Source organism: Chiloscyllium plagiosum, chromosome 22, assembly GCF_004010195.1.
Source record: "Chiloscyllium plagiosum isolate BGI_BamShark_2017 chromosome 22, ASM401019v2, whole genome shotgun sequence".
NCBI lineage: Eukaryota > Metazoa > Chordata > Chondrichthyes > Orectolobiformes > Hemiscylliidae > Chiloscyllium > Chiloscyllium plagiosum.
This window is the reverse complement of record NC_057731.1, coordinates 46,729,866-46,745,735: the sequence shown is the minus strand read 5'-3', so window position 1 is coordinate 46,745,735 and position 15,870 is coordinate 46,729,866. Positions and strand designations below refer to the sequence as shown.

The window sequence follows — 15,870 nt, the reverse complement described above, 5'->3', positions numbered from 1 at the left end:
GGCAATTGGAGGAGACTGCTGAGGTAGGATAGGGTGGGTCAAAAATCCTGGAAGGATTTAAGGTTGAGACTGAGGCAATGCACTGGGTCAGCTTGCTTGGGGCTGATGCTGGATAAGGAGAAATTGACAGCTTGCAATTGAATCCCTTGGAGGCTGGTATTATTTATGCTGAGAAGGTTTAATTTTCAAAGGATCGCAGTCTTTTTGTTAAAGACGGGCAGCAGTGGCTGGGCAATCAAGGGGTAGCTGATGAGGTTTTGACCAAAGCACTGAACCTTCCCTTTAAGGAGAGAGGAAACTATGTACCTTTAAGGCCCATCCCCCACATCTCCGGTCCCCTATCACCCAGGCTGCCTTTTGTTTGATTTAACCCAGGAGATCAGGTTTTAAAAGCCAGCTACCCTGTGAGAACTGACTGGGCGTAAAGCGTGATCATTCGAGCTCCAGCTGGGAGTTGAGTCCTTGCTGCTGCTTTCCATTGTCTTGAGACCGGCAGGAATAAAAATTAGGTGAGTTGACACATGATATACTTGGTAGAGAAGAGTGACAGTTTTAGAGAGAAAAAAAACCCCCGCATTAAGGAGAGAAGTCGGGAGCTAGAGGAGGAAGTGATGTAAAGAATTTAAAATGGAACAGTGAATAAGGACGCCGCAGCCTTGCTGCTTCCTCATTTCCCCCCCCCCCCCCCCCTCCGTTCTTTCCCCTGAATGCTTAGAAGTGAAAGAAAGCTGGAAGATTGTGGCAAAGCGTAACTTACTTGCAGAGAGGCGACTAGATGATTTCAAGATTGTGTTATTGATTTGTAGGTGTGACATATCGACGCATCATATCCACAGAAACAGATTCGAGAAGTGACTTGTAAAGGGTTCCAGCACTCCTGGGGAAGCTGGAACAGCATTCATCAGTTTTTGTGTATCTTCTGTTTCTGATTATTGCTCATCTGTTTCTGCATGTCGATGTGTGCTTATTTATGTAGTTAGCCAACTATTCCCTTCTTGCACAGTTGACTTTCTTGGGTGTTTCTGTGAGTGTATTGGTATTTGAAGAGGGGACAGAAGATTCCAAGGAGCATCTCGCTCTGAAGAGAGCAGACAATTTACTGTTGAGGATGCAAACTCTTGGCCCATCTTGCCTCCCTGCGAATAAACTCATCAGTGCGATTCTGGAGTTTATGCTTTGTGCACTGAGAAGGTTTTTCTTGAGAGGTATGCAGCCCCATCTCTTAGACTATCCATGTGCATCTAGACAAATGCTGCTGCTTGTTTGCCATCAATTACAAAAGTGTCTCTTTAAGCTTCTGACTAATATATCAAGTAGCATCTTCCATTTATATAGCATCATGAACATAGCATTTTAAAAAGATCCCAAGGTACTTGACAGTAACATTATCAACCAATATTTGACACTTAAGCACATGAAGTAGTAGTGCAATATTCCAGACACTGTAAATTTAAAGCATAAACTGGAAATACTCAGAGCTGGCAGAATCTTTGGAGAGAGGTTCTGTTTAAGGGTAAATGACTTTGAATATTAAGGCAGGAGACTGAAAACTTGGCCAGAGGTTTTTAAGGAGAGTCTTGGGGGAAGAAAGAGAGGTGAAGAAGTTTGGAAGTGAGTGCCAGAGCTTGGGACTAAGGTAATTGATCACCAGTGGTTAAACGATTAATTTTGGAGATTGAGCAAGAAGGCGGAGTTATTTTAAAAAAAAACATAAATGACTCTAATCTGCTTTGGTTATGGAAGTACATGTCTGTCTTCTCACCTATCTTACATCGAATGTGGCTGTTATCTGTAGTGTATGACATTTTTTTGCCAGGAATAACCTCTCTAGTATTTTATTATATGGCATGGTGTCAGACATTTGATAGATGTTCTTATGCAGCACCATGGGATGTTGTGCCACTTTAAAGATGCTATGTAAATACAAGCAGTTCTTTTTTGTCATATGTCCCTGCCACTGCTATGACTGTAGTCACTTTAAGCATATTAGAATAGAGTGTGATTCATGTCACCTAGCTCCTTCCTTCTTTTTAAAAATGACAAAGTATTCATAATACAAGGACTCTTTAATGTAACAACATTCCCAATGCATTTTACAGGTGTATGGCAAAGAGACTAAGCTGTGAGATGACTAAAAAGTTCTGTTAGTGAAGTTGAGGGAGAGTATTTCCTTAATAGTCGGACCTTGGGTAGCGTTGTCTAACAGAGAGACCAAGGAGTTCAGGGACATTAATTCTTTGAAACTTGTGTAACGTGTAGACAGGGTATTTAAGAGGGTGTCTTCATTGCTCAGACCTTTGAGTATAGGAGTTGAGATGTCATGTTGAGATTTTCACAACCTCTTCTGGAGTACTGCATACAGTTCTAGCCACCCTGCTATAAGAAGGATATTATTAAACTGGAGAGAGTTCAATAAAGATTTCCCAGGATGTTACCAATAATGGAGAGTTTGAGTTACAAAATTAAGTTGGATAGACTGACACTTTCTCACTGGAGCATAGGTTGAGGGGATGTCCTTATAGAGATTTTTCAAATCATGAAAGGCATAAATAAAGTAAATAGCAAGGGTCTTTTTTTCCAGGGCGGGGGAGTTCAAAAAATAGGTGGCATATTTTTAAGGTGAGAGGAGAGTTTTTAAAAAGACTTGAGGGGCAACTTTTTTTTTACACAATCATCCGTGTGTGAAATGAACTGCTAGAAGAGGTGGTGGATGCAAGTACAGTTAAAACATTTAAAAAACATTTGGATAAGTACATGAACACGAAAGATTTGGAGGGATATGTGCCAAATGCAGGCAGGTGAGACAGGTTTAATTTGAGAACATGGTCGGTGTGGACAATTTGGACCAAAGGGTCTATTTCCATGCTGTATAACCCTGACTTTGTCACATCCCACAGCCATCCATGATTTTGCTGCTTCTCATTTCTGTATTTACAATATTTACATGCCTTAAAATTTGTGTAGCTTGGTGTAAATTTTATTTCATAAACCTCCTGTGAAACACCTTAGGATATTTCTCCATGTGTAAAGGCTGTTTCAGTAGAGGCTGGTGTCTGCTGGAGTAGCTCCATTATTAACTTCGCAGGGAACAGTTTGAAATCTTGCTTTGAAAGAGTTTGTGAACTTTGGATCCTACTGTGTGCTAAAGCTTCTCACTTTCCTTGGGACATCATGGATTGCAAAAGTAACTGTTGTCGCCTTTTCTCTGCGACAAACCCTCTTCCCTGTCAATTTGACCCTCACTTCTGGTACCAAGTGCAAAGAGTTCACTGATTTTAATGTCACGAAGGTTGTGACCTTCTAATAAGCTGTCCCGATTATTTCCCACCATTCCATTGAAACTGTCCTTCCAAGCTACCCAGAAAATTGTATCTTTCTGTCATTATTCTCCCATTCCCTGTAATGCTATATCTCAGCTCATCTTTCTGATGTCCTCATTGGTTAATATTGTTCACAGTTCCCTCTTCTCAACTGCTATACTCTTCTCCTTCAAATCTGCCATTATTAGCCCTCTCAAAAAATATCAGTCCTCATTGACCTTACAAACTGCTGTTCTATATCAACTTCTCTCTTCCATTCCGAAGACTTCCAACAGACTGTCACCTCTCAAATCTGTGCCTGTCTTTTCCAGAAATCCATGTTTAAACTCCTCCAATCACATTTCCATCCATGCCAAAGCACCAAAATGACTAGTCAAATTCACAGATGACACCCTATGAGACTGAAAGGGCAGACTCAGCCTCCTCCTCCACCACCACCACTACGAATAGGACTGTGTTTGCCCAATTCTGTTGTTCAATATCTAATTGTAGTCAGAACGTCATGTACAGTGGCTTCCCTTCAAGCCCACAAGAATTGATCCTTGATTCTCTCTCACTTTTCAGCCACATGCTGTCCCTCTACTGCATGAATCACAACTTTATTTTTCTCTTTCATGGGTAACAGCGAGCTCTACTTCACCACTGCCTCTCTCTGTTGCTAGGTTATGATTACATTAGATTTCTTACAGGCCCCTCGACCCAACCACCCCACACCGACCCTCCGAAGAGTAACCCACCCAGACCCATTTCCCCCTCACTAATGCACCTAACACTATGGGCAATTCACCTGCACTGCACATCTTTGGACTGTGGGAGGAAACCGGAGTACCCGGAGGAAACCCACGCAGACATGGGCGAATGTGCAAACTCCACACAGACAGTCGTCCGAGGCTGGAATTGAACCTGGGATCCTGGTGCTGTGAGGCAGCAGTGCTAACCACTGAGCCACCGTGCTGCCCTTATGTGGCTGCTTATCCGATATTCTGTATTGGATAAGCAGAAATTCCCTCCATTTAAGCATGAGAAGGAGCAGAATTCTAAATATTGCCTTTATGAAGCTCAGTGTCAAATCTTGCATGATAACATTTCTGTGAAGCATTTTATTATTTGAAAGGTTCTAGTTATGTCCATATTAATCACTGATTTTTGCGATTTAGATCTCAATTTTTCAATTGAGTGATGCTCCTTGTATCACAGAATGAGCAATTCTACTTCTCAATCGGAGTAGTTGTACCTGCTTTTAGCAATAATCTTCTTGTAGTTGCTAGGTTCTCAGTAGCATAATTAGGTATATATGCATTTCTAAAACTATCTGCCCTTCCACTGTGGGACTGGGTGAAAATTGGTGCATTTGAAGATTTCACCCCTGATTTTTTTATGATCTGTTGGAGAGGATGTTGTCTAAGTCTGAATGTTCCGGGTTCACAGCTCAGTCTAGAGATTTAAGCACTTAATCCAACGTGACACTCCAGTGCAATGCTGTTGTATTTTAATGGGGAGAATGTTATGTGGTGTCTTGTTGGAAATATTCAGCCATTCAGTAAGGTCATGGCTGATCTGTATGTTAGCTTCAACCACTGGCTCGATCATTACTTCAGAGGATAGTGATAATTAGAAAGCATTCCTGTACCCAAAATAAAAAAAAGTACTCTCCACAAGTGTTGCCAGACCTGCTGAGTTTCTCCAGCACTTTCCTGTGTTTTATACCATATTTTCAACCTTGTTAGCAATTTGCTTTTAATCACAAACCCAAGATCCCCTTGAATGTATGTATTGAAGCCAATGAAGCTGAATTTCATTTCATTTTAGAAAGGGAGTTTATGGAGTACATGTTTTTAAAGAATTAACAAGATGTTAATAGTAGAATTTTAAAACAAAATATTGAGATATAGGGATCACAGTCAGTGGTACCAGTGAGATGAAATGTTTAGGTAGCCACACATTTGTTGTCTGAGATTGTGTTAATTTATGAAGTGTAAATGTCGTCTTTTGTTTTTTTTTTTAGCAACACGATACCAAGACCGGAGGCACAACACAACACAGAATCCCGGAGTTCCCTTGACCAGTTTATGGCTAAGCTGTGTAGACATCATCAGAAACAGTTTATGAATGTATTAAGCTACATGCACAGTGAAGCAAGTCCAGAGGAGCAGCCCCGGGAATTGTCAACACGTGAAGACATGGCCACACCCAGCCCAGCCCCCGTCCTTCTACAGCCTAAAAACCCCGAGGACCAAACCCCGAGCACCTTAAAATCGTGTCCTTCCTCAAATCAAGAGACTCAGACTTCAAACAAATCGAACAGTGAAAGCATCAAGGAGGAAAACCAGCCAGCTCATGAGGAGCTGCTACTGCTGGGAATTGAAGCAAACAGAGTTCCTTCTGTTGAAAAGCTGACACCCAGAGGCTGCTGTAGCAGTGGGAATTATATAAAAAACTGCACTGAAGACGCAGGGTTCTCCTCTATACGTGTATGTACTACTGACTTTAATAAAACTGGGAGCATGGAGGGTCTACACAAAGAAACTGTGAATCAAAAGGGGATCAGTATCATACAACTAGATCAGTCCTCTAGCGAATGTGCACACATCAGTACTGTTGCCCGAATAGAAGAAATATGTTCTAACAGTCATGAGAACAAAACAGAGGGTGCGGTAGCTGCCAGAGCTCAGGTTGAAACTCCTCAAGTTCTTCCTGATGAGCTTTTGAACTTGAGTAAGAATTTGACCAAAAATCAGAGTAGTTCACGGGGCAGTTCCAGAGCTGCCTCTGATCACAAAGCAATTAAACACACGTCAGTTCAAGGTGGATCTCGAGAACATACCAGTGCTGCCAAAAGAATGATCAAAAGTAACCATGTGCTCACAACGGAGTCGAGCACCAAAGATTGTTGGTTTCCCTCTAAGTCGCGTGCTGCCAGTGGTCGCTTGAGATTGAAACCACAGGCTCCTCCCACAAAGACAGCCAGAAAGAGTACCAGGGTGTCTGTACTGCGGGCTCGTTCTTCCATGCCTATGTGCCAATATGTGAATGAGCACGACAACCAGTGTGATATTGTTTACATCAGCAAGCCTATCACGGAATGCCGTTTTGATGCTCAGAGGTCCTTATCTTCCAGTCGAAAGACTGCACGGAAAAGCACACGTGGACATCTCTGCAACGAAGAATATTGGGAGCTAAAGACTGTCCGCACTTTGGCCAGGAGCCCAGCAATGGAGGCGAGAAATGGGAATTGTCCCTCGTTGATTCCCATACCACCTGCTCCAGTGACCCCGAAGCAAGCAATTGTCTTGCCTGTCAGCGTGCCCATCTGCGTTTCTGTGGAGGCTGGAGCTGGTACTAATGAGGACCCAAAGGTGCAGCTGAAAGTCTCACAGGAAGATAGTCAAGACTTTGGTTATTCAGAGAGCAAAGGGGAGCTGGTGGTTGAGCCGAGTCAGACCTGTCGATCACAGGAGACTGAGGCACTTTTCCGGACTGAAAACAGCCCACGAGGTGATCCTGAGAGACCTGGGGATCCTGAACGACCCAGGGATCAGACCCCCGTCTCTGATTCCAAAAGCCATTCTCTGGAAGTCAAGAACATACCAGTCTTGACCTCACAAATGAACAACTGCATCACAACGCATGCTGATTACCAAGCTCTCTGTGACAGCTTGTCAGCTGAACTTGGTGCTTGTGAAAGCACTGAGCTATCAGAGCTGCTGACAGAGTGCAGGAAGGCTGGTGGGAGCCCTTCTGAACTGGAACAGTTAGTAAAAGAAAGCGATGCTCCTGAGGACATATCTTCAACAGCAGGCTCTCCAAGCAATTTGCAACCTGTTCCAATCAATCAGAACCAAAACCCTTCAGTGACATCTTTAGAAAAGATGAGCACCAGTTCATTTTGTGATATTGAGGTTAAGATCATTCCTACTCAGGAGCAATGCAGCACTCAGCACTTCAACAACAGTGAAATATTAAACATTAACAAAACCACAACAAGCGATAGTCTCAGCTGTCCGCTATCAGGAGATCAGCGTACTGGAGAGGTAGTTGAATCTCTTGGAGATGTGAATACGATACGGGTAGAAAAATCATTAACTGAGATCGAAGAGCCCAGCATATCAGAACAGGCATTTGGTGTTCAAGATGAAGCAGTTGCATGTTCTCTCCCTTATATGGTTTCTTGTCCGCCAATAGTTTCCAGTTGTAAGGATGAGAGCAGTCACATTGATTCAGGAGGGTCTGTACTGGAGCTTATGGAAGGACCTCATCAGGGAACTGATAATATGGGGTGCAATATAACAGTGAATGGACCAGCTTTAGAGAAAACAAAATTGGAAGACCCTAATGAAAATGTGATTGACCAAAAGAGGGAAGGAAGCAATAGTACTGAAGAAACTCCTGAGTCTGAAAAGCAGACAAGCCACCACAAGAAGGCACGAGGCCTGGCTGCACCAGAGAAGAAAAAGCATCGCAGGAAATTGGAACTAACTTCTTCAGATAGATGTTTACGAAGTCAGCAGCCTAGGCAACAAGCTGTGACCTGTCCCAGTGACATTAAAGAGCAGCCACCAGTTTGTGGTGATGGCTTATTGGTACCCTGTCTTAATGTAAAGCTCCTGAGAAGTCAAGGCGAGAGAGGATACAAAAGGGAGGTGTGCATCAACAAAGTAACATCTGTTCAATTTCCTACAGAGTGCTTCAACAAAATCCTTCTACAAAGCATTGTTGACCCTGAGAGCAGAGTATGCGAGTCTCCTATTACCACATCTGAGCAAGACATTGACAAAACAAAAAAGGCGACTGTCAAGCAGCTCTCCAAAAACCTCCTTTTGAAAGATTTTGAAAACTTTCAAGATGAAGAATTGGTAGATGACAATCTTAGCAATGAAGGAGCACACTATGAACAAGGTCAGGTTCTCGAGGTCTGTGTAGATTCCCGATCATCGGAAGAACGGAAAGTTTCCTTTTCTGCTCACGTCAGAAATGATCAAGATTCGGAATCCTCTGATGGTTCGGTGGATGAAATGTCTCCTGCTATCCAACAGCAGTCAAGTTCAGGGAAGGCAGATACCTGTAAAGAGAACTCAAAATGGGCAAGAGGAGGCATGATGAAAAGATTGACAAATGTGGGATCACTGCATCAAACAGTTAAAGGAACAACCCCCAAAGCACCACCAGGCGATAAGGTTCTTGCTGGGTCTCGTACCTTGAGATGTTCAAGTATGTCCAACGCAGAACCAGAAGCAATTGCGCTACAAGAGGACAGCAAATGCTTAAATATGAATCAACCTACTGAATTTCACCAGGAGAATGAAGAATCTGAGCTGCTAGGTCTGAGCGACACTGATGCTCCTGAACCGAGTCGGCCAAAGTTTTTGGACTGGTGTTCAGAGGACGAGAACCAGGAGCTGATCACCACTTTGAATGCCACATATGAGAACATTCACAAGGCTTGGATTCAGATGGAGAAGGAAGTGCCGGTGATGCAGAAATCAAAATGCAAGTCTGACCGGCTCAAGGACATCTGGAAAAGCAAGAAGAGGGCTCGCAAAGCAAGAGGACTGTATGACCATAAAATATCCCCTGTACAGAAACTCTTCATGACCAACTTCAACCTCGCCAGCATCTGTAAATGGTTCATGGAGACAACTGAGACCAGGTCTCTGATCATTGTTAAAAATGTCAGTGCCCGGAATCCGGTGGAGACCATGAAAGCCAAAACCTTCCTTCAGAAGAACTCCATGATCAGTCTGTTCCCCAGTCCCCAAGCCGAGCGGCTAAAGAAACACCTGAAAAAGTTTGCCATGGCGTCTCCTGCTCGGAACAATTGGAAGACTCGAGCACTGCTGGACAATGTGCATAGGAGAGCTGCGACAGGGGCAGATGGAGCAGGGCAGCAGCAGTGGAGCTTTTCCTTAGATACTGGAGAAGGCCTGACTCCCAGGGACCTCTTTCTGGCCAAAGTGGAAAGTGCTCCTGTCGAGGAGGTTGTATTTTCTGCCAGCAACACGGCAGCCCAGCCCTCCAAGCATTTGGGGTTGAAGAAGCCAGTCAGTGCATGGATCTTGCGGAAATATTCCAACATGAGAGGCAGGCTCCACAAATTGCAGCAAGGGAAGGAGCACGCTGGGAGGAAGGTCTTAGCTAAGCACAAGAGCGTCTGTATGAACCCCATGGTCTCACCCAAGCTGACCTCGCAGGCCCAACTGGAGTCTCACGGAGCCCCTCTCCCCGTTGCCTCTCGGAAGCCTGAGGAGAGTAAAGGGAAGAGGAAGGCACTCAAGAACACTCGCATCGAGGAGCTCCGTGTGGGGCGAGTCAAGAGCAGCAAGTCCGAGGTAGGTCCTCCTGTCCCTCTGCCCAAATCCGTGCCCAAGCAGTTGCCTGCAAATCGCAAGTCCAGAGCGGAGGTCAGCTCTGTAAAGGCTGCAGCTCCCAAAAGGGCTACTGCCAGTGGAAAGACCAATATTATGTCCCCAAAAAGCACCGAGAAGAGGCTGTCTGGTGCTAACCTGAAAAACGTTCCGAGGGGCAAGGGCGCACCCCAGAGTAGAGATAGGGCTAAAGGCAGAAAGACGAAAAGAAACAGCAGCAAAGAACGTCGGATGAAACCCAACAAGAAAGCGACAGGATCTTCAGTCAGGGCCAAGAGGAACATTAAGACTGATGCCAAAAAGAGAAACAAGGTGGCCACCCCAGTGAGACGTAAACGGAAGGGTGAAATCACTTTGGAAGCTACGCACAAAAAGAAACGCAAGTTAAATGAGAAGAGAGACCCTGTACCCAACAAACGCAAGCGGACTGATGCAAAATGACATGCTTCCTGAATGACCTACTGTAAATTATTGTGTCTTTATACAACAGCAGTCAACAAAAGATTGTTGACTGCAGAAAGCATTAATTGTCAAAGCTGCTTTTTATAATCTTGAAGCAAGCCTTTGAAACCGCAGAGGAACGAACTCGTTTGATTTTTAATTTTATTTTTTTAAGCACGTGAGCATATAGCTTGTTGTAAAGAAAATACAGGGAGCTTCCCCTAACTGTGAATAGAGTTTTTATATGGTGCTATGGATGGTATTGTTTTCTTTTTCCTGTTTGTTTTTTTTATATATACACATATATATATAAATATATATTAAATATTGCCCTGGCTTAGGACTGAAATGAAAGCTGCAAGCGCAATTTGAAAAGAACAGTGCCTTATTTAATGATGAGAGGAAAAGAAACAATTTTTTTGCGTGTGTGTAACTAAGATTAAAGGCTTGCATTCACAATGGAGACTTGCTCTATACTTGTTGCACCTCCACAATCTGTAAAAAAAAAAAGCCCTTGCATATAGAATAAAACAGCACAGAAAGAGGCTATTTGGCCCATTGTGTATGTGCTGGCTCTTTGAAAGAGATATTCAGTTAGTCACATGCCCCCTGTTCTTCCCCCTGAATGCAGCATAAAGTTCCTTTTTCAGGTATTTATTCATTCCTATTTTGAAAGTTACTGTTGAATTTGCTTTTTATGCCTTTTAAGCCAACGTATTCCAGATCACAACATCCCGATGTATAAACAAAAGAATTTCCTCACTGATTCTTTTGTTAGTTTATCTTCAATTTGTATTCTCTGTTTTCAGACCTTCCTGGTAGGAAGTTTCTCTTTATGCTCAATCAATCAAACATTTCATTTTAAACGCCACCTTACTTAGATTTTCCAATCCCCTTGTTTGTCTCTCCCTCCCGCCTGCTCTCTCTCACTCTGTCTCCCTCTCGCCCCTTATCCACTCCCATCCTCAAACCAGGGCTTTCGTCTGTTAAATTATTCAAGTGTGATTATGTGACTCTGCTTTCATTGCTCTTCCCAGATTCCATTCCACAAGCTGATTACTCAGATTGCAGTCTGTATTGCTCACTGATGTCTTGAGTAAGATTTCCTCGGTCAGTGTCTTCCAAGGCTGGAAAGCAGAGATTTCTGCAGTCTTCCTTCATAGCTCAAGTAAATTTACATGGCTGGTCCCACCCCACTTTCGCTTGTCTTTTGTGACTCAGTAGTCAACACTGATGATGAGGTGAGGACTCAGCAGCGTTCAATTCAAGCCTGGCTGTTCTCCGTATATGCCGTGGCTTTTTCAGTGTAATTTATTTGACTAAGTGTGCTATCGAGATAACAATAGTAAAAGCAGACATACTTGCATGTCTCCCACTCTTTGTACAATTCACAGAATGAAGAAGTTTATGGAGAGGCCACTTAGGCAACCATGCCCATTTGAAAGAGTGCCCAGTTAGTTTCCCCATTGCCCTCCAATCTATGCTTTTTTCTATTTCGAGTGCACATACAATTGCGTTTTATAAGTTACTATTAGATTTGCTCCCATTATCCTTTTGTCTGTTTCTCACTGACCCTCCTGTTTAGTGTACTTTAAAAATTCTTTTTGTCTTTGAACTTCCATGATAGGAGGTAAAGGCCTAGTGGTATTATTGCTGAAGTATTCATCCAGAAATCTGTTCAAGGGCCTGGGTTCCAATCTCACTGTGGTGTATGGTGGAATTTGAATTCTATTTTAAAAATCTGGAGTTGAGAGCCTAATGATGACCATGAAACCATTGCTGGTTGTCGGGGAAAAAAAAATCTTGTTCACCATTGTCCTTCAGGGGAGGTGACTGCCATCCTTACATGGTCTGGCCCACGTGTGACTCCAGACCCGCAGCAACATTGTCTTTTAACTGCCCTCTGGGGAAATTTTGAGAAATGTTGCAGGCTTAGCAACATTTGCACCCCAAGAAAGAATCCTTTAAAAATGCCAGCTAGCAGGACACGGAATGTGTAATTGATAAAGGCTGAATGAAAAGTGAACTGGGTTTTAGCTTGCTGTCCAAGGGTAGGTCAGATCAGAGATGAGCAAATCCAGCATTATTGTAACAAGATCAAGAGTAAAGAATTGGAATGGCTGGTAATGCTCATATGGTTCAATCAAGAGTTTAGTTTCTTGGGCTACTTGAGATGCGTTAAAAGAAACCATTTTAATCAGCCTGTACAGAGATGTTATTTCACATGATGGGACTTGAACCCAGGCCTCCTGGCTCAGAGGGAAGGTCACTACCACTGTGCCACAAGAACCCTACTTATTCTAATCTGTGACTGAATACCCCAATTTTTTTGTGAGCGGTTTTTGCTGATTTAGTCAAACTCAGCCTTTTGGGAAGGTGAAGGTGTTGCAGGGAGGTGTCTTAATTCTTTCGGCATTATTCAAAGGGTCTCACCTACAACGTGAACCTCTCTTTACGTTCCTAAAAGAGTTGCACAGCAGCTCGAGGTGAAGAACCTAGAAGGTGACAGACTGAAAAAATAAAAATGTGGCACAAGTGAAAGCTTTTTCCAAGAGCAAATGCAGACGCAACAGACCAAATGGCCACCTGTGCCCTGTTTGTCTCATTCTTTAGGTCTGTGTTTTTCCAGTCTTTTCTGATTTTGGTTTAGTGGGTGATGGAACATTGCACCATAATCCAATAGGGCTGATAAAAGCAATAACTGCAGCTTTGCTAGAAGAGAATGGAAATGGAGATTTTAACCAGTGTAGAATCACATCAGAATATTGGGTCCAGTTGGTCATGCTGATTATTTATCCTCCACACTAGATACTACGGATCCTTTCTCATTTAATTCTGTCAGCAACCTCTATATATTTCTCCCTCACATGATAAACTAAGGTTGAAATGCATCAGTGTTATTAGCCTCAATCTCTCCCCAAACTCAAAGTCTACATTCTCAATAGTCTCTGGGTCAAGGTTTTTCTTCTGAATTCCCTATTGATTTTTTATTTTGAGTGTCTATTTTATATTAATAACCTCTGGTTTTGCATTCCCAGAGTGGAATTTCTGCATTAAACTCCTGTTTTAATAAGGGATTAATTTGGAGGAGCACCTGAATTGTGTAATTTGATCCATTCCCCTTGCCCTTAGGAGATTCTTGCCTGGATTTCTAATAAGTATTTTTTTGTGTTCTCAGGCACCATTGATTCCAATATTAAGCAATAAAAGTTTATGCCACTTAAATGATGAGCAATTGGCTAGTACATAGTGCCTTGCTGTTCATCCTTGTTTCTATGCAAGAGTTTTTTTTTTAAGAAATAATTGTTATAATATTGAATATTGATACCTGGTGGGGGTTTAGTTGAACAATGGCACCAGTGGCAATCCAAGACCATGCAGCTGAGGCTGCTACGTTGCCAGAATTAAACCAACCTTGAGTCATGGAGGTAACCTTGTAAGGTTGGTAATGCAGTGGACACTTACTATTTAGACAAACATGGCAGCTTTTTTTTTGCATACAATGGAATCCAGTAGCTTTAAAACAATATTTCATATTTGTGTGAACACTCCCTGCATTTCAGATTTAGTTATTTGGTGTGATGCTCATTTGAAACTTGCAGTGAGTACGATTATTCCTGTTCTGATTCATTTCAAGTATGGAGAAAGGTGGCATGTCATGATATATTTTCGGTGGAGAGGTTAGATATGGTTGTAATATAAGACGGATTTTCACCTCCACCAATTTTCCTTTTCCATCATTCATATGAAAACCTAGGTCTATATGTCTTGTTTGTGCAAGACCCCTATTCTCATTGATAAATATACTTTAGTTTCTAGTCTGACAATACCTTGGTTTTAAAATTCTTGCACCTGTTTCAAAAAATATCCTTTAGCTTTGCACCTTCCATTCTCTGTAACTCCTCCTGCCTATAACCCTCCCAAGAATGCTCTTCTCCAATTTTGGTCTCTTTTTTTTTTCATCATCTCAAAGCTGTACTTTCAGTTGCCTGGGTCCTAAACCCTGGATTCCCCACACTATACATCTTTGCCTCTAAAAATCTTTGCCTTTTTTTAAAAAGTTGCTCCTTCGCACCTACCACTTTGATGCAGTTTTTGGTTACTCTTCCCAATATCCCCTTCTGTCAACTTTTATTTGACGTTCCTGTGAAGTATTTTGGAATGTTTCATCACATCTAAAGGTATTGTATATAAACACACATAACTGTTGTCTCTTACTTGCACCAGCATGGAGGAGAGGAAATAGTGTCTCCATGAGATTTCTAGCCGTACTGCTTTGCAAGCCTTTCTGGTGGACATGTGAAGATGGCATTGTTGGAACAAAGCTCATGGGATGTGTGAGCATGCCAGGGTGAGGCAGATGTGCTGCTCTTGTCCCAGGCTTCCATGCTGTGTAGACCCATTTGACTTCTATTCCACATTTTCCCAATTGTAGCTTTTTCAAAAAACAATCAAAGAAAGTTGAAATGCTGAACTATTTCATTACTATTCCAGTAATTGTACATAAAAGAATCTGCCATAAAAGAAAACAGAGCAGGACCCTTTGAAATAAAATGTCTCAGGTTGGCAATTCATTGTGGTGATGCAGAATAGGGCTCCCACATATCCCAGGCAGAAGTGAGGACTGCAGATACTGGAAACCAGAGATTAGATCAGACAGCAGGTCAGCAGCATCCGAGGAGCAGGAAAATCGATGTTTCGGGCAAAAGCCCTTCATCAGGAATACCTCTCATAGTCCCTTTTATGTTGAATATTGAGATGAGGAATGAAGTGTGCACGATACCCAGGATTGCTGTTTTTTGAGACTTAGAAGTGCATTAAGATCCATTTTTGTTCATTAGCCAAGGCACCACTATAAAAACACACGCACATACACTTCTGTTTCACCCCAACCCTCCCACATTAATGTTGTCTTCCAGTGTCCAAGAAGCAGAGAAAAAATATAGTTTGTTGTCCTTATTTGGAGAGGCTTCTTTCTAAAAGATTGAACATATAGAACATGCCCTCCACAATCCTATAAGCCATTAGTTATTTGTTATCCAAACCATACCTGCTAACAGTAAAGAACTATATCTAGCAAGCACTTTAGTACAGATGGGTGGCAGGCAAAATTTGGAAAACAAATGAAGAGAACTGCTGAAGAAGATTAGCTTCTCAGATAGCAATAAAGCCGATCTTCAGCTAATCACCTTTTCTCCCTTTTTTCATCTTGTACTGGTTCCCTACAAGTCTAGTGGCCTAATACAACGACAGCATTGTCCTTTGTAATAGGTTACTACCATGGTATTACCCTGAATGACAGTCTTGTAATAGGTTACTGGCCTACTAAGATCCCAGGTAGACTTTACTTAAATTTATCTGGTAACTAGCATTTGGTTCTCTCTAAAACTTCTCATTGTGGAATTACTCCTGTAAATCTGGTCTGTTCTGTACCTCTCAAAAAGGCAGCAAATACCTAGCAGAGAAGGAGAGATTAATGTTAGGTGTCCTACAGCTCATAAAGTGTCCTAGGTATAGGATGGTTTATGTGCCATGCCCATCTACCTGAACTGCTGAGTCATTCATGGGCGTTATAGAAACACATGAGTTCTGCTATGACTATTTGTTTAGCATTTTGGGTTGGGATTAGCATGATGAGTTGCATGGTCATTATCTTGGGATGATAATGGCACTCAGCCATATCATTTTCCAATGGACAGCTTTGCTGGCATGTTGGTAAATTTAGCAGTTGGTGTTTTTTGTTTACC

The 15,870-nt window shown here is 42.4% G+C and overlaps 1 protein-coding gene across 1 annotated transcript in view; it reads left to right on the top strand.

Annotated features, from left to right (window-relative positions):
- The window catches only part of LOC122561413, a 100,935-nt gene extending 86,160 nt beyond the window's left edge, over positions 1-14,775 (top strand). Inside the window, exon 6 of the mRNA XM_043713174.1 lies at positions 5,326-14,775. Coding sequence (XP_043569109.1) covers positions 5,326-10,123 — 4,798 coding nt within the window. The 3' untranslated portion in view covers positions 10,124-14,775. The remainder of the gene's footprint in view (positions 1-5,325) is intronic.
- Positions 14,776-15,870: the final 1,095 nt, after the last annotated feature.